Source organism: Centruroides vittatus, unplaced genomic scaffold, assembly GCF_030686945.1.
Source record: "Centruroides vittatus isolate TY-2023 unplaced genomic scaffold, ASM3068694v2 contig_301, whole genome shotgun sequence".
Taxonomy (NCBI): Eukaryota; Metazoa; Arthropoda; class Arachnida; order Scorpiones; family Buthidae; genus Centruroides; species Centruroides vittatus.
Window position 1 is genome coordinate 1,689,015 of NW_027121927.1, and position 27,683 is coordinate 1,716,697.

The 27,683-nt window shown below is 30.7% G+C and overlaps 1 protein-coding gene across 1 annotated transcript in view; it reads right to left on the bottom strand.

The window, feature by feature from the left end:
- Window positions 1-12,060: 12,060 nt before the first annotated feature.
- Mob4 (MOB kinase activator 4) overlaps window positions 12,061-27,683 on the bottom strand; it is a 42,541-nt gene continuing 26,918 nt past the window's right edge. Inside the window, exons 5-7 of the mRNA XM_067267422.1 lie at window positions 22,618-22,784; window positions 17,462-17,573; window positions 12,061-12,389 (exon numbers count right to left, since the gene is read on the bottom strand). Of these exons, the coding sequence (XP_067123523.1) occupies window positions 12,267-12,389; window positions 17,462-17,573; window positions 22,618-22,784 (402 nt within the window). The 3' untranslated portion in view covers window positions 12,061-12,266. The remainder of the gene's footprint in view (window positions 12,390-17,461; window positions 17,574-22,617; window positions 22,785-27,683) is intronic.

A 27,683-nucleotide genomic window follows, 5' to 3' on the forward strand; every position in this document is an offset into this window, starting at 1 on the left:
GTGGCCAGGACAATCATATAATTGGTTATGATGTAGCACAAACAAATGCAGAGCATTATGTGATGGGATGGGCATGCAGCAAATTACTCCATACCGAATGTAAAAATGTATTATCATCTTTTAATAATGATTACGATATGGGAAATTTTCACATAGAAATGAAAAAATATGACGACAATTGCAGAATGCTGTATCCAAACAAGTGTGGGAAAAAATTATCTTCAGAAATATCAGCAATATTTCAAAACAATTTTAATATATTTTTGTTACAAGTAAGTTAATTAATTATTTCTTAAAAAATGCAAATATTAAAGGTGTAATTGTATCAAATTATTGGCAGATAAATATTTTAAAGTCCTTATTAAAGCACATGTGAAAAAAATAATGATTCATCCGAAAGTTCTCCGAGAACAAAAAATGCTAAATTAAAGATTTCACGTATGTAATGTTTTATTTTCAAAAAATGTTTCAATTTAATAAAATTAAATTAAAACCTCAGATTTTAATTTAAAAAATCTGACTCTTATTGCATTTGATTTGTTTTATTGGTATTATTCCTTTCTTTAAATCACTATCCATCCATGTTTCCTACTAAATAAAATTATAATTCATGTTTTAAAATCATAAAATATAGACAAAAAGATGATAAAAATATTTATTTCGTTGCATTTTTGCAAGTTTTCTTAGATTTTACATAGTCTGCAGTGTTAGTTCTCTTCTCGAACCACTAGATGTCACTAGTTTGTGCTGTCACCGCAAAGGTCTGTATAAGGTCAGGACACGCTCCAGTGATTCTGTGTGGCAGCGGCCATGTTGGGGCATATCGATAGCGATCATCATACGTGGTCCCTGCGTGAGTCGGCTATTATTACGTATATACGTACTCAGAACGTTAAACAATGGGTTATTCTGTGGCCCCTAAGGGTGTACTATAGATTACCACCTATGGAATTTCAGGACTTTGATTATATATTTGAACTCAGGGGACCGAGATGAGTTCAACGGTACCCTATCTTTAGACCGGAGACGAAAAATAAAAAAGTTATCATACATAATTTAAAAAGCCAATGGGATCGGTAAAATTTTCAATTCTAAAAACTTTAAGTTAAAAACCAAGTAGAAAAAACTACTCTTTAAAATCCGACTTCGAGTGAGTTAAGAAAACAAATAAACAGAAACGAAAAGATGCTATACTTTTTTCATAATTTTATTGGTTCTATTCCCCAAATGCATTTCGCCAAGCCTCATCAGTGGGTAGTTAAGTTTTGGTGACCTCCGTTCCTTTTATGCTGGATGATGTTTTCCCAGCATGCATCTATCTGCATACCGTCATTCAGATTGATTAAATTTGCATATTCTTTTATACAAAAATGTTCTATTATTCTACGTTTTAAACAATCTTCTTCTTTATAAAGTATTTTTATATTATTTCTGTCTATGTTACAAAAATTATTTTTATAATGTAGGTACCACGGCGATTCTTCTCTTTTTAATCTTATTGCTGCCTCGTGCTCTTTTAAACGTACTTCTAACTTCCTTCCGGTTTCTCCGACGTAAGACTTCGTTTGTGGACAAGTACAAGATAATTTATAAATTACACCTGCAACATCAAGTTTGTTTAACATATTGGCATTATCTTTGTTTATGACATTAACTATATTCAACAATTTGTTTTTTTGTTTTGCCACGATACATATAGAATACTGTTTGAAAATTAATTTATATCTCTCATAAAGTTTATGTACATACGGAAATTTAACATATATAATATTATCAATATGATTCTTTACATTATATCTGTAATTTACAAATTGATTGTACCACTTACATAATAAATTCTTTGGATAATCATTCAATAAATATTTTTTAAAAAGTTGTTTTATTTCTTTATCTATGTCTTCTTGTAAGGATGTCCTGTTCACTATTTTTTTAAGGTCCATAGTAAAGACGTTTTTTTTAATTTCTACGGGACAATATGATTTGTAATTAATAGTCTTTTTTGTATTACATAATTTTTCGTACTTACGGAATAGCAATCGGTTTTCCTTTCTCAATATAGTAATATCCAAGTAATTTAATTCCTGATTTTGTTCTTCTTCACTGGTGAACTCTAAGTTGTTACTCAAACTGTTTGCATAGCTTTCAATATCTTGGGATGAAGTTATTTGTGAGTCATATATAATTAATATATCATCAACGTAACGTGCGTAGTATTCTATACCTGGAGCCTGTGATATATTTTCATCAATCGGTATCATGCAGATATCAGCCAGTTTTGGTCCGACAACCGATCCCATCGAGATTCCGTTCTTTTGTCGGTAAAAGTCTGTGTAAATTTTAAAATAATTATTTTTAAATATAAATTCAATAAAAATTAAAATGTGCTCAGGTATATTATATCTATTTATGGTTTCCTTAATCATTTCTAGTGTTATCGATGGATACATGGATTTGATATCTAAACTCATAAGACAATGACTTTTTTTAATTTTACCTTTTAGTAGTCCATTAATTAATTCATCTGTGTTTTTTATGCTGTAGAGTGATCTATCGATTTTCTGCAAGTAAATTTTCAAGTAATATTCAAGATTATATAAAACTGTTTTTTTAAAATCCACCAATGGTCGACATATATTACCAGGTTTATGAGTCTTAATTCTTAAATTTAACTTTGGATATCGTATATTATTAAAGTCTAGTATCTTTTTTACCTGGTGATTTGGGACTTCCTGCTTATATTTCTTCATTAATTTTGTAAGATTTTTCTTTATTTCCTTTAACGGATCTATTGGCAACTGTTCATATTCGTCAGACGTGACTATTTCATTTTTCTTAAATTGTAATTCTTCTTTTGTTAATATAACAAGTTGATGCGATTTATCTGCCTTTACTATGGAAAGGTTGTGTTTCTTAAAAAACTTAATTAATCTTTCTGGTTAACTGGTAATCCCCCCTCGAAAACCGGCGCGACTGCAACCGCAACTAGAAACAAAAAGTTTGTTCTACTCGCGACGGTTGCAAACGCGCATCCAATCAGAAAACGTCTTTGTGCCACGTCATACTTTGTGCTGTATATTTGTCAACATATCTTGATTATAACATTTGTATTAACTCAGTTTCAGTACATTTAAATGCTATATTTGATAGAAATCAAATCTGAATTTATAAAAGTTATTTGTTAGATTTATTTTAAAAAGTTTGATTACTTTTAATAATATACAATTGAATAAAATAAATGCTTATATAAGAGAAAAAAATATATCGATTATAAATGAATTAAATCATTCAAGCTTTCCTCTAAATAGCATCCAAACCTTCTGGGATAATGACTAATATCGAATTATGGGCCACTCTAAATTGATATGCCAAACTACGAAACGTTTCGCCTAAATTATATTCGTACGGATATATCCCCTATAACCTTCAGCATCCGAAAGCCTTAATTCATTCATTAGCTGGTGAAGCACGATTGTTTAGCCCGTTGATTTTCATTTCGCCAAGTTTTAACCCAGTATGAACGTTTTTTCTTATTTTTCTCTTCGTATATTCTCGCCAGCTCTAACAAAATTAGCGCCTTTTTTCTTTTATTCATTTCAGAAAAGGAACTGCTTGCTATTTTAATAAGAAAAGTAACTAAAATTCCGTAAATATTCTGAAGCAGAACGTAAAATGTCGGTAAACTCACGAAAGTAGACAAAAACAAGCTACTGTAATTTTATTGGTTTATTATAGGGTCACGTGTTCCGAGTTGCAACGTCAACGAACAATGTGTGACCACGAGAAGACGCGCGCGACTCGCGCTTGTTGCGATTGCAGTCGCCTGCGCGGCTGATCGCCAGCCGCTTTGTTTTAGTGTGACCAGGGCTTTACGCGTGTGTTGCTTCTACCAGCTAAATCGGGTGAGGTTGGTGCTCTGTAAACCGCATGTGCCAATGCCTATATAATCTGGCTGATTGGAAACTGACCCGGTTTCGACATTCCTTCCGCCACTGAATTATTCGAATATACGATAGCAAATCTTATCGTTTTTTTCACATGTAGTATAGAAATTTGTAAAAGATACATAATGCAGTTATAATAAAATATTAATTTTAATTAATTCAAAGTACGTTAAAATATGAAAATTTATATTTTATAAAATACAAGGGAAGGTCATTGGAAAGTGGAAGCAGCACTTCCACCGCTTCCAGTGATGGCACGCCACTGTTGTTATTATTCTATCACTCTACAGCTTTTCCTAGACAATGGAATTTTAACACCAATTGGGAGGCTGGAATAATTCAGCAACAAACAGGTCTATCAAAGAGCTTTAATTGAATTCCAGTGAGATTTAATTCAAAATAAAACTTTTGGACTAATGTTTTCAATCTGCAAATGGAGATCTTTAAAGATGAACATCATGACGATTCCTATTGACTGTGTCTAAAAGTAAACAAAGCCTGAGGTAAGTCACGTGATTGGACCTTCTTCAACTTCCGGTAGAACGTGCAAGTTGTGTTAATAGATGCGAAAAACATCGTGTGTATCAGTCACGTTTCTTTAAATAACTATATTGTCTCATAAAATTATTGTTAGGATATATTATTGTTCATAAATAAAACTAAATTAAATTCGACTTTCTTCTTCATTTCTTTGACGCTTTTTTTTAGAGAAGAAAGTGCAACATTCCTCGCTTATTCTTGCTTTGTTTACTCAATACTATTGTCTACAGTTACTCAAAAAACTCTTATTTATATTTAAATTAAATATTTTCGATTTTTTTAAAATTTTCGACAGGGTTTTTATAAGAAGATAATGCTCCATACAAAATAATTTTGAAATATATTTTATATATATAGCCTATTGTCTAAAGAGATCCTATGTATAGAATTTTATAAAGGGAGAAAAAACTTATAAAAAATATTTTAAAATAATTTAATTGAACTTAAACTTGGTTCCAGAAAATTAGGCAGTAAATGGCTAGCCAAAGATGGCATTACTGCTGGGATTCGCATTGACTATTAACACAACTTCCAGTTCTACCGGAAGTTGAAGAAGGTCCAATCATGTGACTTGCCTCAGGCTTTGTTTACTTTTAGACACGGTAAATATGATTACGTGACCAGCTACGATGTAACATTATGACATAATGGAATGTTTTCATTTATATTTATATAATTCGATTGGTTACTTTTTAGTTTAATTTTTATTTTTGTACCTCATTATTAATTAATTTTAACTTTTATTTTTTTATGTATTTGAGAATTATTTTATTTAATTTTTCAAAAACCGTCATTATTCTATTCAAGCATTCCATCACCAAATATACATATCTGAAGATGATCTCCATTTGCAGATTGAAAATATTAGTCCAAAAGTTTTATTTTGAATTAAATGTCGTTGGAATTCAATTAAGGCTCTTTGATAGATATGTTTATTCCCTAGACAAATTGTAAAGCCACAACTTTTCTTCAATGTCGATTATAAATTTTCTACACCTTATTAGGTAATGCAGAGAACTTGGAGAAGTTTGTATTGATTGTTGTAGTACCATCACAACAATGAATTAAACATAAAAGTTTGACCAACATTCAAGTGACAAAATATAACAAGATGCAAAGATAATGTCTGGTGTGAATGCTTTATGAAAGACGAACAAAAACAATGCTAGTAACAATAACAAAAGCCTGTGTAAATAGAGCCTAAAAGCCAATATATACATGGTCTGTCCCAAAAGTAAGTGTACTGATTTTTTATTTCAAAGTACACAAGAGTTACATCAAACTACAAGTGGTCTCCTTCAAAGCAGGACCCTTGCAAGGTCACACAATGGTTCCAAAGTTTATTCTGCTGGCTGTAGCAATACTTGACGTCATTTTCTGTAAGGGTCTTTAGTTTGTCAGTTACAACTTTTTTGATGTTTTCCACTGTCCCAAAATGATGACCTTTCAAGTTGAATTTTATCTTAGGGAATAGGTAGAAGTCACACAGAGCTAGGTCCAGGCTGTAGGGAGGTTGTGAGAATGTGGGGATTTTTTCTTGGCCAAAAACTCTCAAATTGATAGTGCTGTGTGAGCATGCACATTATACAGCATCCAATCTTCTGCAATGTCCCTGCAAACTTGCTTGATTTGTTTTCAAAGTCATTCCAAGACATCTTTACAGAAAACCGGAATAACTGTCTGTGCTGAAGGTAATAATTCTTTGTGCACAATTCCACAGCTATAAAAAGAATAATAATAAGCATTGTCTTTATCCTGGATCTTTGTGTCATCTAAACACCATGTTTCTCAATAAAGTGGCATCTTCATAAGCTTTGTTAAATCTGCAAATGTCTCAGTTGCAACTATCTTGAGGTTCTCACAAAACTTTGAGTGTAACATTTGAGATTGTTCTTCATTTCAAAAGTAACAATGTGTTAAAACACTATCTTACAAGAAACAGAGATTGTGCACATTTGCTTTGACTTAACCAATCAACTTGAAACAGGTCAATATATGCTGCTAAGATATCTAGCAACATAAAAATACCTATTAATGATGTGTTAAGCTGCAGTCATAAATAAAAAATCAGTATGCTTATTTTTGGGACAGACCTTGTATGAACAGCAAAACAAAACAAATTTCCATAAGTTGCATTTTGACCTTGACAATCAACACGCATTAATACTGATTGTTTTGTTTTTGCCACCATTGAGCATAAAACTTAAACCTTGGTAGCAATGTTTTTTAAACTCATCTTGTAAAGCAGGGATGAGCAACACGCGGCCTGCGGGCCGCTTGCGGCCCGTTAAACATGCTTATGTGGCCCGCCAAGAATTTTTAAAATTGAATTTATTTTATTGACTTTCTCCCATCAATATAATGTTATAAAATTAATTATAATAAAATGGTAGTACATGCTAAACCGAAACAATTTTTTGTGACAAGTTACTCACTTGTCGGCGACTTGTTTAAACATGCAATACGAACGTGCTGCGTCTGTGCTTGTTTGTGTTTGCTTCTGTCACACAATCAGTTGGACTGGTAAGCTGTTAACTAGCAATTTTAGCAATTCTTATGTTTCTTGAAAGGCGTGAGTGCAATATTATTGTCAAAAAGGTAGTATTAGAGTTTTTTTACTCAAAATTAAGTTTTCCTACAAATTTTTTTAACTCAAATTTTTAATCCATAATAGCATGTCGAAAAAGCAAAAAAAAAGAAACGGAAGGTTGCGGATGAGCACAGGCATTTCCAAGAAAAGTGGAAATTTGATTATTTTTTCACTTTCGTCAAAGATAAAGCTGTATGCTTAATACGCTCAGAGACTGTGTCGACATTAAAAGAATATAACATAAAAAGGCATTACGATACAAAACATGAACAACAATATAAAAACTTAACAGGACAACTCCGGATAGATAAGTTTAATCAAATGGAGAAAAACTTGGGAAACCAACAGGCTATTTTTAAAAATCAAGCTATTTTATCAAATAAGGCAGTAAAGGCTAGTTTTGTTGTCAGTCAAATACTGGCAAAAAAAAAAATGAAACCCTTTGCGGATGGAGAGATGATAAAAGAATGTCTGACTGCTGTTGCAGAAATAGCATTTCCTGATAAAATAAATATTATTTCAAACATTAATTTATCAAGATTCACCATTGCAAGGAGAATTGAAGACTTGTCCGAGAACATAGCAACAACGCTTCGTGAACGCATTGCAAAATTCGAATACTGTTCTTTGGCACTTGATGAGAGTTGCGATATTAGCGATACAGCACAACTGGCTATATTTTTACGTGGTATTGACACCAAATTTAATATTACCGAAGAATTGTGTTCACTGATTCCAATGCAAGGGACTACAACCGGCAAAGACCTGTACGATGAACTAAAGTCTGCGTTGGAAAATTTTTCAATTTCATTAGAAAAGATTATTGGTATATTGACAGATGGAGCACGAGCAATGTCAAGCATGGAGGTAGAAGTATCGGGAAGGCTATTTCAAGACATTAAGAAGGTCACAGGAAGGGAAATATTCGTTAACCACTGCATAATTCACCAGGAAAATTTGTGTGCAAAACGATTGAGCTTGCCAAATGTCACAGTACCAATAATTAAACTAATCAATTTTATAAAGTCGCGCGCGTTAAATCATCGTGAATTTAAAGAATTCCTGAAAGATTTAGAAACTGAATATGGAGATGTGGTTTTTAATACCGAAGTACGTTGGCTTAGTAGAAGTGCAATGCTAAAAAGAGTATACAACTTAAAAAGCGAAATACAATTGTTCTTGGATAGAAGGATATGCCTTTCCTCATTTTGGTAATAAAGAATGGATGTGCGATTTTGGGTTTCTTATCGACATGACTCAGCATCTGAATGATCTTAATGTGGAACTTCAAGGCAAAGGACAGTTTATTCACAATTTGTACGATAAAATTCAGGGCAAATTAAAATTGTGGAAACAGCATCTTTTGCAGAATAATGTGTCTCACTTTCCACATTTAGAAAAACATTACTACTTCTCAAAAATACGCACAATATATAGACATTTTAATCAATGAATTTCAATTACGATTCCAAATGTTCAAAGCTGAGAAGACAGCGGTTTTCATGAAAATGTTTTCCTCGCCATTTAATATCGATGTGGATACAGTTCCCGAAGACTTTCAAATGGAAGTGATTGACATGCAGAATAATACCGATTTAAAAAATGTATTTTTCTCAGTAAACATCGAAAATTTTTATAAATCTTATGTGAGCCCTGAGAAATTTCTGCTTTTGACGAAAAATGCAAAGCAAATGATGTCTCTGTTCGGAAGTACGTATGTTTGCGAACAATTATTTTCAACCATGAAATTAATAAAAAATGACCACCGATCAAGACTGAGTGATGCACGATTAGAAACCTGTGTACGTGTAGCTACCTCATCAATTCTGGCTGATATTGATCAGCTTGTATTGAAAAAACAGTTCCAAATTTCTCATTAAAAATTTCAAGTAAATTTGTTTTTCTGTTCTTTTCTTGTTTGTTTTTATTTTGCATTAAAATTTGTATATGAAATCTTTACTTTTTTTTAAATTTCATAATTTTTCATTCTAATGTTTATTATAAATAAAGTTTTGTAAATTATTAATAAGTGTTACTTTATGTGCGGCCCGCCAAAAAATTTTAAAATTCAAATTGGCCCGCTGATTAAAAAGGTTGCTCACCCCTGTTGTAAAGCATTACGTCTTTTTTTTTTCATACTGGCCATACATGTCTGGCCATGCCCACAATAAAGAAGCTGAGTGAACAGCTAAGATGTTCACTCAGCTGCTTTATTCAGTATTCAGCCATATATTCAGAGCTATATCTATGAAAAATTCCTCATTTTTCTGAAAGAGACTTGAAGCTGGTTTTCCAGAGTAACAATACTGTTCCCTTTACTGCTTTGGGCCATCCAGACATTGGTGGTAACAGATAAAAACGTGATATGTGAAAGAAAACTTCATGGAAGATTCCAAATTCTTAACTGATACTTTATTTTTAAAAGTATATTTTAAGTTTTGTATTAACATATAAGAATATTTAGAGCAAATCAGTAAAATAATTTATTCAATTCTTGAATGAAAGAGAAAAAAAATTATCAAAACTTATATAGATTTCATTAATCTGTAACAAATATTCATCTGTACTTCTAAAATATAAAAAAATTACTGCACATAACATAAATTATAATCATTACCAGTTTACAAACTTTGTGTAAATAAATTAATTATAAGCTAATTGATCCTAACATGTTTAAACACTGCAAAAGAGAGTAATTTAAGATTAGTAAATAATAATAATAGCTAACAAGTAAGAGATGACAGTATGATAAACATGTTGAATTAATTATCGGTATAAGAGGCATTATCTGTACTTCTGTCATCTTGCCAAACCTTTTACTATGTCATCACAAATAAGAGGTGTAGTTCCAATAAAAATCACATCAACAAGAATCCATACATTTTAAAAATCATGGTAGCTGGCTAAAGGTAAATTCACCCTAGAATCATCCAGTCCAACTGTCTCCAATAGCTGTTACCATAATAATTGATTATTAATGGCAAACAGCAGCAATGGAGAAAAATTTATCAACCAGTGAAGATGTAAATAAAAATGTCACATCCACCATAAAAAGTTCTACATTTTATAATAGCATGAATAAAAACATGAATCCAAGAGTGTGACCATTTTGCTAAGGCTTAAGGCTTTGCACTGTTTAATAGATAACTATACAAGTGCATATGCATTTGTCTTTTTGTCATTCTTTTGGAGTATGACAGAACAATTCTAGTATGAATATGCCTTTAAGATAATTTTGGTAAATGGTCAACTTTTTATTGGTCACATTAAGTTTCCACTAAATCTGAATCCACTGAATTAAATCTCTCTTAACAGTTGACTATAAATGTCAACTTTTAGGAAATATGTAAATAGTAGACTGAATTAAGTCTACTATTTACAAATATCATGACTAGACAGAGAGAAAACTTCATGCTATCAGAGATATTTACAGTCTACTGATATCATGAAGTTTTGAGGTTGCTAGCCATTTCCAAAGTTAATAAATGTGGTGTTACACCTTATAGTCAAACTCTAGTCAGTTTCTCATTTAGAGTAACATGATAATGAATCAAACATCAAAGAGTGAATATTGCTTGACTCTGGAGTTGTACAGTTAGACACAAATTTGTAGTGCAAATTGGAAAGAAGGAAATAGTTCAAATGAATTAACAGAGAAGAGAATTTTTTGTACTGCCTTAATAAATTTATCCTAATATCTTTGATGTATAATTTGATTTTTACTAGTTTGTCCTATGCCAGAATGGCCTTTTTTTTTCTCTGTGTCCATCATAAATTTAGCTAAACTCACAATGCAGCAGCAACTAGTAAGGGACAAACAACATCCACATGTCCTGAATGAATTGCCAATAAAAATTCCAGACATTTCTGACCTGACTCAAACTTGGATCCCTCAGAATAGCAGAATCATGTTTTCACCAACTCAGCTATCTGCCAAAATTTGATTATAAAAACAAAATAAGCGAAGAATTAGGTAAAGATCAGATCTGAAACTGGTATAAATACTTATAAGAAATCAGTTTTTTTAATACCAAACAATATAGTTATTTTAAAAATAACTGATAATTGTCTAAAGTTGTGGAAAAGTTTGCCAAAGAAAGCTAATAAAGAATTAAAAATAGAACAAAATGGTCTAGCATCAAGTGTCAAATGATCTATAATTTGAAATCTAGCAGTGAACTTAAGGAAACTACGGACTGGTAGTGATGGTACCAAACTATATTTGACTACAAACAAGCCTTAATTTAAGACCAGCATCTGTCAAATATTGAATTAATTAATTAAACAATACAGAGCAGACTCCAAATTTACAAGCAATATGCACGTAATATAAATCTCCGGTTGCCAACATGCCACAGTTGATCAGAACAAACATATATAAACTTATAGTGTATGTTTCAATCAATACACATTTATCACTTCAAACATCTTAGTGACAAAATGAAAAAAAAAAAACTTGCTGGAAATTCCTGTCTTTTAGGCATCTGGTCATCTTTCCTTATCTTTTTTATTTACTATTCACAGACTATTATTCATATTTCTGATGTATAAATCACTTTTTTGGAATAAATACCTTAGTTTGCAGGCAGCAAGTTTCTGATTTTCAAGCATCATAATGAATTGCTGGAAAAACATGCATTATTAGATTAGTGCTAGATAAATACAGTGGAGTAGGTCCATTGCATATCTCAACTAATAATAAATGACACTTAAAGACTGATGCAAATCATGGCAGACTGAGCATTAACAATAAGCTAAAGAAATTCTCTCTGTCCATAATTTGAGTCAAAACAGAATATTGGCAAAATCAGTTGTCAATGTTGATCATTTTAATTTTGTGTTTTCACGCATCAAACATAAAATTAATGTTTGGACAGTAATCAGAGTCCTTCCTTTTCAGTGATTTAAGAGGAAAGGACACTGACCCCAGATCCAGAGTTACTGATGATGGGCAATCTGTATTTGTGGAAAAGGAAAGAGTCTGTTGGATTAATAAGGAAAATGAGATTTTATTGAAGGTTGGTTTGGACTAAAGATTTGGCCAGATTCTGACTGACCTTGCTGTTACTTTTCCACTAATGTTTCACTGGTGTAAATAACATCTGCCTTTCTGTTCACAATGCCAAAATGCCTCTCTCCTGGGCACCATACTTTCACTGGCAGGAAAGAGACACAGGCAAGTTGATGAGTACGATTCAGGCTTCACTCTCTCCTGTGTTGGACTCTTCCTCCAGGATGGGCACAATCAAATTGTCCTTGGACATTAGGTTATATTTGGTAACGAAAGAGGTGAAACGACGACACAGGCAAGTTTCACTCTGCAAACAGAAAAAAAAAGTCATGCTAGTTATGTTAATAAATCCATCATATGCAAAAAACCAAGACAAGACAAGCAGTGGTCTGGTTCCTGATAGAACATTAATTTCTGGAACTAATAAAAAGTTTATAATGAAAAGACTGTTCCATCTTAGTTGGATCCCAATAACCAATAGCTCATCAGATGCTAGAAATGTAAGCTAATGTGCAATCATGTCTCTCTATAATGAAAGGGACAATGTAAGAAAGCAAAACTGGTAGATTTTGTGACTGATGATCAGATCCAATAGTAAGAAATAATTTTAGTCTTTTAATCCAAAATTATAATAGCATACTCCAATAAAACAGTTGAACCCTATTTTATAAATGTTTTTCATGGAAACTGAGAAAAATATCACATAAGTGAGAAAAATGTACAAATGAAACTATTTTTGAATTTATTTCAAAGTAAATTTAATTGTCACAAAATTATGGGTACAGCACAAATAAACACTGTATAACTGAATTTGTATAAAATTTCTTTGTAAAGAATTACATAATTTACTATATGTATAATACTTTTGAATAATATTTAAAAGTAAAACAGTGTAAACTTAAATCATATACTTTTAAAAATTGATCAAATTTTGTTTGTTTCTTGTTTTTCAATGGATTTGTCATATATTAGTGGAGTATGTGGCATTAGATGTCTCCTCCTGCCAAAACTCATTTTACAAAAGAGTGTAGAGTCAGAGAACCTGTGTTCTGTGGAATACAGGTTAAAAACCTATGTTTCATAAAAAAAATCTTTTTTTAAAATTTATTGCAAATTTATTCCAATATACTACAACATATTACTTTAGTCATAGACAATTCCATGTTTACTATTTTACACAATACAATAAAATTTATTAATTTATTGTTTCATTGCTTTGTGAGAGTAGAGAACATGGAATTGCTTATCAATTTTGAATATATTGATACCAATGCTCCACATAGTAAAGTAAAAAATATATGAATGGTGTTCTGTGGCCTTAGGACAATGGTTCTCAACCTTCAGAACTATTATTCTAAAGGTTAGCTGACATTGGCATGAACCATTGAGCAAAACTTACAAGTCACTCAGAATTTTTTAATTCCAATTTTCTTAAAAATGTTTAAGCAGCACACTTTGTCCCTTTGCTCAATAAAGGTTCATACCAAGGTTTATCCAAACAAACAGTATTACTGAAATCTATAATGACCATGTATGATCTCTCACTTCCCCCTTGTGAGTTGATGTATGAGAGGCAGTGAATGTGTTTGTGATGCAAAAGCCATACTTGGGACAGTTCTGCATTTGCCACCAGTAACCAAAAAAGATTACATCAGCTTTTTTTCAATGCAAGTGATTGTCTAAACCACAAATGCAGACATTGTTAACCTGAGCAACATCTGAGCTGGTATCATGAATGATAATTACATACTAACAAGGGGACCTTACGGTCTCGGAAATTCAGTTCGGGATGAGACTTCACAGGTTAGTAGTATACCTCAAGGGTGTCCACCCAGAAAAATTTTAAAGCGCACTAGCCAGAAGATTCCAAAAAAAAAAAAAAGGCTCTAAAGTTTTAAGCGCAGCTCATATACCGATCGATTTTACAGCATGGCAACGTAGCAAAATGGTTGAGACTGTAGCAAACTTTCTTGCCACGTGGGTGAGCTGGGTTCGATCCTACTGCTGCCTATTTTTTTTTTTTTTGTTTTAAAAATTATAACTTTTAAAGTTAATGACCTAAAAATATTATTAATTAAATCATAAATAATTCTACTTTATTTATGAAATGACTGTTACAGCTAATTAAAATGTGAAATAAAGATGTTTTATTTTTAAAAAGTTACAAAGTTTCAAATGCATTTTTAATGGAGGTAAATTAAAACTTTAATTACCACTATAACAAATTTTTGGGTAGGGTTTTATTTATATAAAAATTTTTACAATATTGTCTTTATTTGTCAATTTTTTATTTTACATACAATCACCAGAATGATAATTATCATAAAAACATTGAAAACAAAAACTATTTTGACATCTTGCACAATTTATGAAGGACGATTGTTTACACAAACAACCTTTTTTTAAAAGATCTATTGAAAAACATACTTCGTTTACATTCATAAAAATTTCTCTTTCATCAGAAAGCCTGTAAGCCTACCAGGCGTATCGGATCATTTCATTAAAAATTGGCAATTACGGTTGATGATGCACTATTGATTGTATTTTTATACAGTCTTCACAGGAGTTTATTTCTCTATTATTTTCAATCAGATACACACAATTTTGTATATGTTTTATTAGATTTTTTACCTTTCTATAAAAATATATGTTGCAAGGTTGAACAAGAGGAGTACATTTTGGTGAAATCACTTTAATTGTACAAGTCGATGATTTTTCGTCATCCTGAAAGATTTCATCATATAATTCAAACTTTGTTTGTCCATCCCAAGAGTCAATAATAGAAACTGTTCTTTTCCCACATAAGACTTTAAACAACGGTTGAGAAAGTCAATATAAAGTCCTGTTGCTAGTTTCCCAGATTTTGAAGACGTTATTACGACATTTTTATATTTTTGCGCATATTCATTTACTGTTTTTTGAACTCGGGAACCAAAGTCACTGGTTGCTTCTTGTAAACAAACAAATATGTTTTCCAATAGATCTTTTAAAAAAAGGTTGTTCGTGTAAACAATCGTCCTTCATAAATTGTAAGATGTCAAAATAGTTTTTGTTTACAATGTTTTTATGATAATTATCATTCTGGTGATTGTATGTAAAATAAAAAATTGACAAATAAAGACGATATTGTAAAAATTTTTATATAAATAAAACCCTACCCGAAAATTTGTTATAGTGATAATTAAAGTTTTAATTTACCTCCATTACAAATGCATTTGAAATTATGTAACTTTTTGAAAATAAAATATCTTTAATTCACATTTTAATTAGCTGTAACAGTCATTTCATAAATAAAGTAGAATTATTTATGATTTAATTAATAATATTTTTAGGTCATTAACTTTATTTTAAAAGTTACAATTTTTAAAGCAATTAAAAAAATATAAAAAAATAGGCGGCAGTAGGATTGAACCCAGCTCACCTGCGTGGCAAGAAAGTTCGCTACAGATTCAGCCATTTCGCTACGTTGCCATGCTGTAAAATCGATCGGTATATAAGCTGCACTTAAAACTTTAGAGCCTTTTTTTTTTTTTGAATCTTCTGGCTAGTGCGCTTTAAAATTTTTCTGGGTGGACACCGTTGAGGTATACTACTAACCTGCGAAGTCTCATCCCGAACTGAATTTCCAAGACCGTAAGGTCCCCTTGTAAGTAAAACTGGATTTAATTAAATCCAACACACACAACTATACCAGAAATATCTAGCACAAAATGTACTTACTAAAAATAATAAAAACAAATATTTTTGACAATTTTTAACTCGTCATCTTCAAGTTAAAGTGATATTTGAATTTACATGGTGATGTTCGACTGTTTTTAACCTGAAGATGACAATTTAAAAGTTGTTAAAAATGCCTGTTTTCATTATTTTCAGTAAGTCCATTTTGTGCTGGATATTTCTGGTATAGTTACAGGTGTTGGATGTAACTATCATTTTTGTTTCCTCCACAGAAGTGGGTATGCTTTTATACTTAAAGCTAAGTGTTTATAAATGAACTACTATTAACATGAGAAACACACTATTTAGCTGCCCTTGTGGGTTCACAGCTTTGCTTCATTTCTCCCCAAAGACCTTACTGACATGGATGGCTCTACTGGAAGCTTATATTTCTTCCAGTATCACTCTAATGGTTCATTGTAACTGCTGAGTGCTCTCACCTCACCCAAGTTTTATGCAAAATGTGATGCATTTCATCTATTAATTAATTTGTTTAGAAGTTTAATTAGAACAGTAAAACCTATCATGAATATTGAGCAGAATATGAATTAGGAGAAATTGTATTAATATGCAGGTTTTACCTTGAGATTAAGATCAAACAAATAAATAGAACAGAGCTAATATTTTTACATAATAACTGAATAATAAATAAAGAAATGTATTTTACTAGTAGGATTTATTTTTAAGTCCATGTTAGAAGGAGTAAGTAAATAAATATTAGTTTCTTGAGAAATAGAACGTGAAAATATGTCAAATGTGAACTAACTGAAACAGTAAGATAAATTCACTCAAGGAATGAATTTATCTTACTGTTACTATCTTATAGGGTTAATAAAAGGCCTTTTCAAAATGTAACTAAAAATTTGGTTTGTGCTGAAATTGAAAAACTTCCAGCACAAACCAAATTTTTAGTTACATTTTCAGCCTTTCTCAGCCATGCCATATTCAACATGTCTTCTTCAGGCTAGAGAACTTGACCACTCTCAATAGGACTTTCAATGCCAAAATTAGACTCATGAAATAAAGCTGTGAAATGGATAATAATTCCACTATTAGAATGCCAAAGTAATTATTTGGCATTCCATTCATATGTTTATATTAGCATTATAATAGTAATAATGCAAAAGACACATGCATGGCATTGACAATACTGAATGTCTGAATGTTGTGAAGTTCAATCAATTGTTTTTTTCACAAAAAAGTAAAATTTTTCTTAAAACATGTGCAATTATTTCAGCAGAATACTTCAATTTTATATAAAATTTTTAATTCAATTGTTCTTATTTTAATAACATATATGACAACTCAATTCTGTTAATATTGCCAAACAATCCATTGGATTATTTAATTGACTACATTAAGATTAATTTAATATAATCCAATAAATAACCTGGCAGATTGTTTGGAAAGGTTGTTATTTTATTTGTGTTTTAAATTTAAAAATTTTATTTCAAAAATGTTTAAATCATTCTGATTTGTTTGTATAATAAGTGAAAGTTGAGGATGGAGAGATACTTTAATCTAAAACATTAAAACTTTTGAATTTGATTCATTTATTCTGAATTACAAGTATGATTTATTTATTCCTTTAAATAACTTAACATAAATGCAAGTTATAAATATTTTAATTTTACTAATTAAAAAGCAATTTCCAAAACTTACCTCAAATTCATCAAATACTGCTCTGTGATGAAAATAAGCATGAGAAAATATTCTATAAACTCTTCGACAAACTGAACCTAATTTTGCTACTGATGACTCTTTGATGCTAACCCTATTATTTGAAAAAAAATAATAAATTTGTTTTTATTTGTTTTGATGCTTTAAAAGAAATACTAAATACACTACTATCATGTCACATTTAATATTTACTCTAAAATTATTTCACTACTTACAAAATTACCCAATATAAACCACTAATAAATTCCATAAAATTATTTCTCAGCACTAAATTTTAAGAAAAATGAATTTAGAAAAAGTGTTTAAATAAATTTAAAATTTATAATAGAAAATGTTTTAATGGAGTAGGAATAACTAAACCAAAAAGAAAGAGTGCAATCACTTTCAAGTATTAATTACTCATCATTAAGAATCATACTCAAAATAGAATAAAAATTATTTCAGAATAAAACAAATTCATATTTAAAACTTATATCTTACACCACTCTCATGTTACTTTTATTTAATATTTCATTTTTGTGTACAATTTGATTATGATAAATATTACATTATTGTAATCATACAAACAGATTTAAATTTGTGTGTTCTGAAATAATATTTATTCTATTCTGCATATGTGGTTCCTAATAATGAGTAATTAATGCTTGAAAACACTTAAGTAGGAAATGCATAAAGACTCAACTAAATCTTTTTTTTTACTAACTTTTCTTTATTTTTGAACTATTAATCATATAAATAGAGAAATATTAGCATGATGTGTGAATCACTAATTGTGAAAAAAACATTTGTCTAATTCCAAGTACCAAGTCTGGGAATGTAAACTTTATCATGCCAAATATGCATTAAATGTTATCTTTAGTAAATGGTTTTAAACTGTATGTTCTTTTCATTATATTTACTTGTTTATGTTCATCAAAATGAACAAAACTCAATAACATCACATAAGAATGCAACACTGTACTTACTTGTTTAAGGCAACCAAAAGTAAGTTTATCATCAAAAAATGTTTTCAGTTTACTTCAAAATCATCAACTTTGTCCTATATATATACAGTAAAGCATCGATTATCCGACCCATTTAAAATTTTTTCTAGTAACACACACTAATAACTCATAATTGAGGAGACAATTTACAACCAATTTACAACAATCCTAAGTTCACTACAGTTGGAAATAACATATTGTTTGACATACTTGCCATAGATTAATGTTTTCTATTAATTAATGCAACCTCCCTTGAGTATTGCTTTATAAATTTTAATAGTTTCTGTTATCCTTAGTTGTATATCAAAGATAAGGTTTCTCATTTCCTAGTGTTTTGCTTGTCCTGGGATTCCGGGAAAAAAGTGAACTGTTTCCCTGGATCCCAGGATATAATTAATTATTTTTAAGATATAAAATAAATCTTAAAATCAAATTATATAATTATTTTTCATTTTTTAAAGTAATTTAACACATTCTGCAACCTCCAAAATCATCATAATAATAATGCTATGTAAAATATGTATTAAAAATTACATTTGAATTACGTAGAAATTTTCACAAATAGAAAAAATTTATTAAAGTTTGTTGGAAACTGCTTACAAAAAGAAATGCCTTTGAATTGAGTTGAAAATGTAAAGAAAAAAAAAATGAACTTAGATCAAACTTCCAAGTTAGAAGGTAATTTTCATTATTTAAATAAAACATAATACAAAATATTATTGTAAATTTTTATAATAAAATTTTAAAAAGCAAAGATGGTAAATACTCTGATTATTCAATTTGATTTTTATTTTACTAAAGAAAAGTCCTGCTACCGAGAATGCATTTTTTTTGCAATTGTTGCATGTGGAATTGCATTTAATGCATTTAAGAGAAGACAAATGTTTTGTGTTTTTTCACTTGTAGCCTGAAATATTTTAAGTTCGTTTTCCAGATGCATTACAGTATTTCTTTTGCTGTCTTGTATTCTTGATTTGTCTACCTCAGCTGCTTTAATAGCGAAATCAAGCTTATAGCCCAATAATTCGGCAGGTCGTTTGGCTTTAATAATCAGGTTTATAAAGAAAAACTTCATACTTTCATACATCGTACTCGTTTGTATCCTTGCCTAATTTGCACAACCTGGCATAATGCAGTTATTGAAGCTACTGGCATGGTTAAAAATTAAGACATCATAAGCACAGTCATTCCAGATATTACAGGTTCTGACAAAGAATTTTCAGAGTTCTGTGACAAATAGGCTACATATTGATCATTGACAATATATGACATGCCATAATGAGCAAAAATTTAAAAACTAATAAGCAAGCTTAAAATTAATAAATACAAATGTATTCTGACAGTTTATGGGTTAATTATACTTTCTATTTACAAAATTTCCTCAACTTTAACACAAAATAAAAAAAAAAGTGAATTTTTAAGAAATTTGTGAGGTTTCCTGGGGTGAGAAGAATTTCCTGGGTTAAAAAACAGCCGGGATCCCATTGGAGAAACCCTAATCAAAGATGATGTATAGAAGCTTAGCCTCATCCCAACACTGGGATACCTTGGGCTTGCATGCAAATTTAGCCATAGCAATGTTTTAATTCATTTTCGAGATGTCATACATATGCTCCATTATTTTGGTAATTAATGATTCATAAATCAAGTCAATATGGTCAAGGCATTGGTTGAACCTGGTATCTAGAAATGGAATTTTTTATGTACCTAGAGCCCTGTCTGCTGTTAGAATCGTTTCCATTTGTTAGTAAACAAAAGACTGACAAATTTCATTTATATACAATATCTTTGTTTATCTCTCTAGCTATTCTAGAGTATACTATGTGTAGCCTGGGATTATAGGTATGTCCAATCTTGTATTATATGCTGCTGCTTCTTGCATAAATTGTTGACTACATTCAGTTCTACTGTATATTTCTAGCTAATTTGGCAATGAATCTCATGCTGTAACCTTGCTTTGCAGCTATGTTTTTAATAAAGTTTATCTCATGTGCTGTATCTTTATCAGCAGTGTGAGCACACTTTATAAACATTTTAAATGCCACTGTTTTATAGCTTCTAGGGTCATTAGTGTTTGATAGAATGAAAAAAGGTTGGTATTCAGGTTTATGATAAACCCATGTGCAGACCCTTCCATTGCATAGTTCAATTTCTAGGTACTAGGTGGTGACTAGACTGTTCTAACTTAAGAGTTAAACTACATTTATCATTAAAAGCTTGTACTAGCATCCCAATATTAGGCTTAGTTTTACACACAATTAAAATATTGTCCAATGTTCTTCAATAAATGTTTCTGCTGGATCCAGTATAGAAAGTGTCTGAGTGTTTATATTATTTTCCAGCTTTTGTAGTGTTTTTAGTACTTTATCATTTTAAAATTTGAACACACCTTCATTCTATAATGCTTTTGGAATCTAAATTATGGAATACCAGGTTTTATTCTCTGACATCAGTTGAAAATCCAAATCAAAACTAATTATGACACATTATGTAGTACACACCATTAAAAATTAAAGTATAATTAGTCACCAGCAACATTCCATTCCGTAGTTGTCATAAAAAAAACTGGTTGTTACAGTTAAGTATTGAACATATAAGAATTTACTTCTATGGTATGCCAATATCTTATAATAATAAAGAAATTTTTACTGCCTAAGTATTGAATATGCTCATTTTCCATTGTCACATTTTGTGAGAATTTTATGCTCCATTACTATAATAATAATGTCTTCCATTTTCAGATGACCAATCAGTTCGCAATCTTGTCCTTGTTTCACAGCAAAAGTTCTAGTCTCTTCAAAATGCAAAATCATTTTCATCAAATTCCTAATAGTCAAAAAGAACTTTATAAACATTTCAAGTATTGAAATTCCTTAAGTACCAAGCTAGCATTCCTGTTTCGTTAATAGAAGAGTTTAACAAGTAATGCCTAATCAGGCTAAGTAAGTACCATGATTGTTCAACTGTCAGAATTGTGAAGAATGTTTCTAACTCCTTTTACACCCAAAATTTGTTATAAAACATATACAGGTAACCCCCATATAACACAGCACTTCTATAGCACAGATTCATTTTAACACAGTTCGAGAATTGGGTAAAACCCTCGTACAACATGAAACGTAATAAAAATCATTAAAAGCAAATCTAATTTGAAATTAGGGAAATCCCTGTACAACAGTTCAATAAATGTGATAAAGCTTTTATGTGCGAAAGATAACTCATTTGACATTTTTCGTCAAGCATGTACGTACTATCAGATCTTCATGCGTAAATTTCATGCATAATTGTCGTGAACTATTAGTACTTAAGTACAGTATGAAATTTTCTTTTCCCATCTTCTGTCAATACACATGGTCCTTCTCAAAACTTGTTTCAGTGTTGCCAGATTGACACTTCTTGTTTTGTGTTGCCAGATGTTTTTCCTTATTCCATATTTACTTTATTCCGTCACCCCAGTTCAATGCCTAAGAACCCTTTATCCACACCTCTACAAGTATACTTTAAGACTTTAATTGTCTCTCTTTTTTGGCTACGTAGATTACAAATTTTTGGTTAATAGTGCTTAGTGATGATGACGAAAACATTGTTTAATTTATATTAATATGTATCACTTCTTAAGGAAATTTTAATAAAGATATTTATCTTAATTATGAAAATATAATAGCATGTTTTTTAATTTTAGGAACCTAACCCCCCCTTTTTGTACTAGTTCTTTGTTTCGTAAAACACGGATTTGCATAACACAGCAATTTTTTGGAACATAACTCCCATGTTATATGGGGGTTACCTGTATAATATGTACATTACAGGAATGCAGCACCAAATTTTGCACTAGCAACTGAATTTTGAAGTAAAATTTTTCCTCAAAAATGAAAACTGCATAGTCAGGATAGTGTGTATACAAAATTTGATTGAGATTGGCTAAATAGTTCTTTCTACAAAGAGCACTGAACAGCCACTCTTTAATTATGATCACACTGAAAATTACATTCCAACAATTTCAGTTTTTGTCACTATTTATTCCAAATTATAAATAAAATACATAAAACTATTTTTATAATTAAATATAAAAATAATATTGATAATTACTAAATTTTTACATAATTATTGTATCTTTGATTTACATTTATAAATATTAATACTAGTTAGCACTACCTGCTAGGAAAGTATTTATTACTGTTCAGCAAACAGGCTGCACCATCCAAAGTATGTCTAGTATAATCTATAGCAGGACATTCTTTTGGTGTTTTATGTGCTGCACAAAGAAATATCCATTGTTCTGTTGCCGTCATTTGAGTGCATGTTTCTGGATTACATTCATTCTAAAAAATATATATATATTAAATAAGAAAAAAAAGACAGATTGTCTATTAACAATTGATATTATAATAAAAATAAACATAATTGCTATCTCCTGGTGTTAATTAACTTTAACTGATAACTAAGGCGAAAAACTTTATGCATTTATAATCACTGACATATGCATACATGTACTTTAAATGCCCAAAATATGCATTTAAATATGCACTTTTAAATTGTGATTTATGACTACGAAGAACAAAGAAAACAATAACTTAAATCATTTATTGATATTAAACATAATTGCTGAATAGTCAATAGTTACAGTATCACACTAAATACATTTTCAAAATTGAACCTTTGCCTTTTATCAGAAAACAAGTAAAATGGCAAAGCCATATTTGGGACAAGACTGTCTCTGAAACTCATTACTAAGCGTTCTCATTCTCCAATTTTCTTTGGTATCGCTGGTTTTGAGTGCAATCGTTCAAACTTCATCGGCCATGGCCACGACCACGAGGTCGTCCATTTTCGGTAAAATTAATCTATCCAATTTCGAAATTTCTCTCTATTGTGTGTCGTCCCGGGTTGAATTTTTGTCGATGCTAATAAAAATTTGTTGTTTTTGAAAAAATAACGGTGACTATTGTATCGTCTGAAATTTTTTTTTTATTTTGCACAAACAAAATATATATATATATTAATAAATGTAAAAAGAAAAAAAAAAGTATATTTCGGAAGTCTGTTTTAATATAAAATTGTAAAAACGCACCATCTAGTTTCAAAAATGTTCCAATAATGAGACAAAATATCTCGGGTCAACCAGTCAAGATCAGCACATGGGGACCAGAGATATGTGAGGAATAAGACAGGTCAGGTAAATGGGTTTTTTCAAAGATTCGTTTGTCAAATTAGATTTAGCAACATTCACTTTTTGAACTTCCCAATGCACATGTTTGTCAAAATTTGATTTCACAACGTTCCCATTTCCAACTTTCCAACCAGCAATGCATGTGCAAATCTTGCACTACTGCCTGTTTGTAGTGTGTGTCACAATTTTGTATTTTATTTTGACTCAGTTCTTGGTCCCCTGACTACCTACAAGTCTGGTTTTTTTTGTGTGTGCATCATTTGGGCACCTAATACTCTGTGTCAAATTGCAACTCCTGACATGTACTGTACTCCTTCATACCTCTAAGCTGGTAACACAGCAGGCAGTACAATTTTATAAACAAGACATAGTCCATTTTCAAATAGTCTACATAATAAATAACAGCTTGTATCCATGTTCCTCTTGTTCCAAAACTGGCTTTGGAAGCAATCAGAGATTGGGTTCACTCTCTTTACAACACTTAATATGAGCTAGACATTTAAGCAGGAAACTCACAAGTGTAAAAAGTATATCCATTACAATGAACATACTTTTGTACAGATGTTGCCTAGATAACATATGAGCATATAATGTACTGTACATTACATATGTATGTCAGACATACTGTAGAAGAATGATTTTGTCAATGTTCTTAGACATTCCATTAGCATATATTGACAACAGACAAACTTTTTGTGCACTTGTGTTCCAAGCCTTAGAGCAGGGATAGGCAACCAACAGCCCCCAAGGCACATGCAGCCTGCAAAAATGTCTTTAAATGAACTGAATGCATTTTGAAATGCATTTAAATGAATAAATATAATTGATATATTTATTCATTTTTTAAATATAAATAAATATATCAATTTCCCAGCTTAAGGAAGTATGCAGCAAAATTCAAATGTTATTTTCTACAACTTATGTTTGTGAATAGTTTTTCTGCAATGAATTTAGTAAAAATTAAAAAAGAAACCGGCTAACAGACACATTGAAACTAATTTAAAACTAGCAGTGACTAATATTTAATCAAATATTTCCGATATATTATGTTTAGAAGCTAAATTAGTTCAAGAAGCTAAATTAATTATACATATGCTAATTTATAATTATTTATGAATAAATAATTGTGATTTACCAGAATTTTTTCTCTTTTCTCTTGTATGAGGCCTGCATCAGTTCAAAAGTTTTAAAATGCGGCCCCTACATAGAGAAAGGTTGCCCATTCCTACCTTAGAGAATGCTTTCTTCATGTTTAATATTAAAGAATTCTACTTTTTCTTTACTATCAAACATGATATTAAAGAAACAATTCTAATGTATATAATTTGATGAAAGTTAGTTGGCTGACAGAAAACAAACAGTAGAAGGATAATCTGTTAAAATTTGCGAGCTGTTGGCATCAATCTTTTTGCTCTCTTTGATCTGATTCACTTTTCCTTTCTTCTGGAAAATGTCAGAGTTTCAGTCTCAGAAAAAGAAAACTTTTTCACCACTATATCAAAAAGGATCACCACAAAATGTAAGAAAATGAATGGGAAGCAAAGAAAATGTTACAGGTGAGTCAATGGAACAACTGATTTTGTCTTATACAGGGTGTCCCAAAAAAATGTACACACACTTTAAAGAATTATAAAGTCGGTGTTTATTAAAAATACATTTCATTTAAAATAATGTCTGTACATTCTATTACATTTTGAATTGTTTTGTCAACACCTGTTTTCAAACTGACATCCATTCTGGACCAGGCACTACTGACAATGCAAAGCAATGGAATCTCAAACATCATAAAACATTTTGTTTGGTATTTGTGTGCATTTTTGTGCATTTTTGTTCAATGGCTGCTCTCAATTCAGCAACAACTGCAGGTTTCACAGTGTAAACTTTGTCTTTTAAGTATCCCAATAAAAAAAAGTCTAGTGGTGTGAGATCTGGTGAACGCAGAAGGTATTCTATGAAACCCCTTCGTCCAATCCACCTGTTTGGCAAGATCTCATCAAGATAGGATCTAACATTGTGATGATAGTGTGTGGGGGTGCCCCACTTTCAAACTTTTATCTAATTTGAGTGATGGAAAGTCACATTGGTGGATCTGTTTGAAATTTCCTTCTAAACTGTCTTTGCACTTCAACTGCATTTTCACACATCCAGTAGCATTTTAGAAAGAATTTCATTTGTTCAAAGCTTAATCTGACTTCTATTATTAATCCTAATGGGTTTAGCCTTGAAATAAAAAACATCAATTGAGCTATCAGCTGTTAAAGTGTGTATGCATTTTTTGAGACACCCTGTATAAGTGCTGAAAAGGAGATTAACATTCAAGAAGGAATTAGACTTTTGTTGAACCTGCAAGCCTCTTCATATAGTAAATCAGAAACACTTTTGAACTGTTTAGGCAGAATGCAAGCATGGATAGAGAATATAGATACAGCATTGGTAGATGTCAAATCTAGGCTATCTGCTCTTGAAAGTGACAGAGAAAAAGTATATTTTAAAGATGAAAATTCAAACACAGAAATTAATTTAATCTGTAATGATCTGCATAAAAAGTTAATGAAATTATAAAATAAAGAAAGAAGGAATAATACTGTAATCTCAGGCATAGAGGACAATGATAAATTGGACAACTGTTCAGTTAAGGTTTAGAAGCTTTTCAATGATAAATTAAAGGTCACAGATGTCAATACTAAATGTGCTTTTAGAATTGGAAAATTTAAACCTAATATAAAAAGACTGATTATCTATGAACTGTTTGATTTTAAAGATAAATTAAAAGTTTATTAAAATGTCAGTAATTTAAAAGGCATAAATGTTAATTAATGATGACTATTCAACAAGTACCAGAGCTGTCAGAAACAAACTAAGACTGTATGGAAAAGAAATGCATTTAAAAGGAACTAAGAATACCAAATTGCAATATAACAAACTAATCATAGATGGTAATATATTTGCTTGTGATTACAAAAGTGAAATTTACCAGACAGTTGGAGAGTTGGAAAAATATAATTTATAATGGTAAACAGATTAATAACAAATGAGAAGAATGATCAATATGATGATCTGTATTTGAATAAGATGACAATATGAAACTTCTACAATATTGCACATTTACATAATAAATACTATTTCCCTAATTTCTGAAATCTGATATACAAAATGGATATATACTGTCTGGTGGAAACAATGCACACATCTTCAATAGCTGAATCAATGTTCTCTGATGACTATAAAATTTATCATCAGATATCTCATAGCTGTGAGGGACCACATGCAAAGTGAAAGTTGTACATAGTGAATAAATCATTTTGCTGCTATTTCTTACATAATATTGTGTTTGTTAGCATACATGTGAGAAGTTTTTTGCCAAGTATAAGTTTCTATGTTGTTTGTGTGCTTAAATTGCACACAAGTAACATAGAACATATGCTTGTTGCAAAACAATTAAATCTGATCAGCAATTGTTCTCTGTTCTACAGGCTCGAGTGTAATCAACAGCTTATACCATGTTCTTTTGCTCATTTATCTGCTGAGAGACATGTTGAAAGAAGACATTTTTTGATGAATTTTGACAAAGTCTAGTTTTGATAAGCACTATTTATTCTCTTTTCTTAATTAACTTGATCAGTATTCAGAAAGGATGACCTTTTTTGTCCATAAAATTTAGTCTGGTTTGCAAATGAATTCAAAGCCAATAGTGGAAATGGTGCTGGCTGGCATTTGTGGGGAACATTCAGATAGAAATTTCTGACACATAGACAGGTTCCTTACCATGTTTCAAGCTAAGCTGTTAGCTATTATTTAGTATGTTTGCATTCATTTACATAGATATCCTCTTAATAATGCTATCTATATTGTTTCTGACAGTCAGCCACCTTGAAGGCCCATCCATGACTTGTTGGTTCACTTCAATACCACCTGTCTGGAAGTGCTGTTTGTCTCTCTCTGAACTGACTACTCACAATAGTATTTTTCTCTTGGGTATCATAGCATGGAAGAATTGCTGGCAATGTAAGTGCCAATTTAATGGCAAAACAGAGAATGTAAAAGCTTCTAT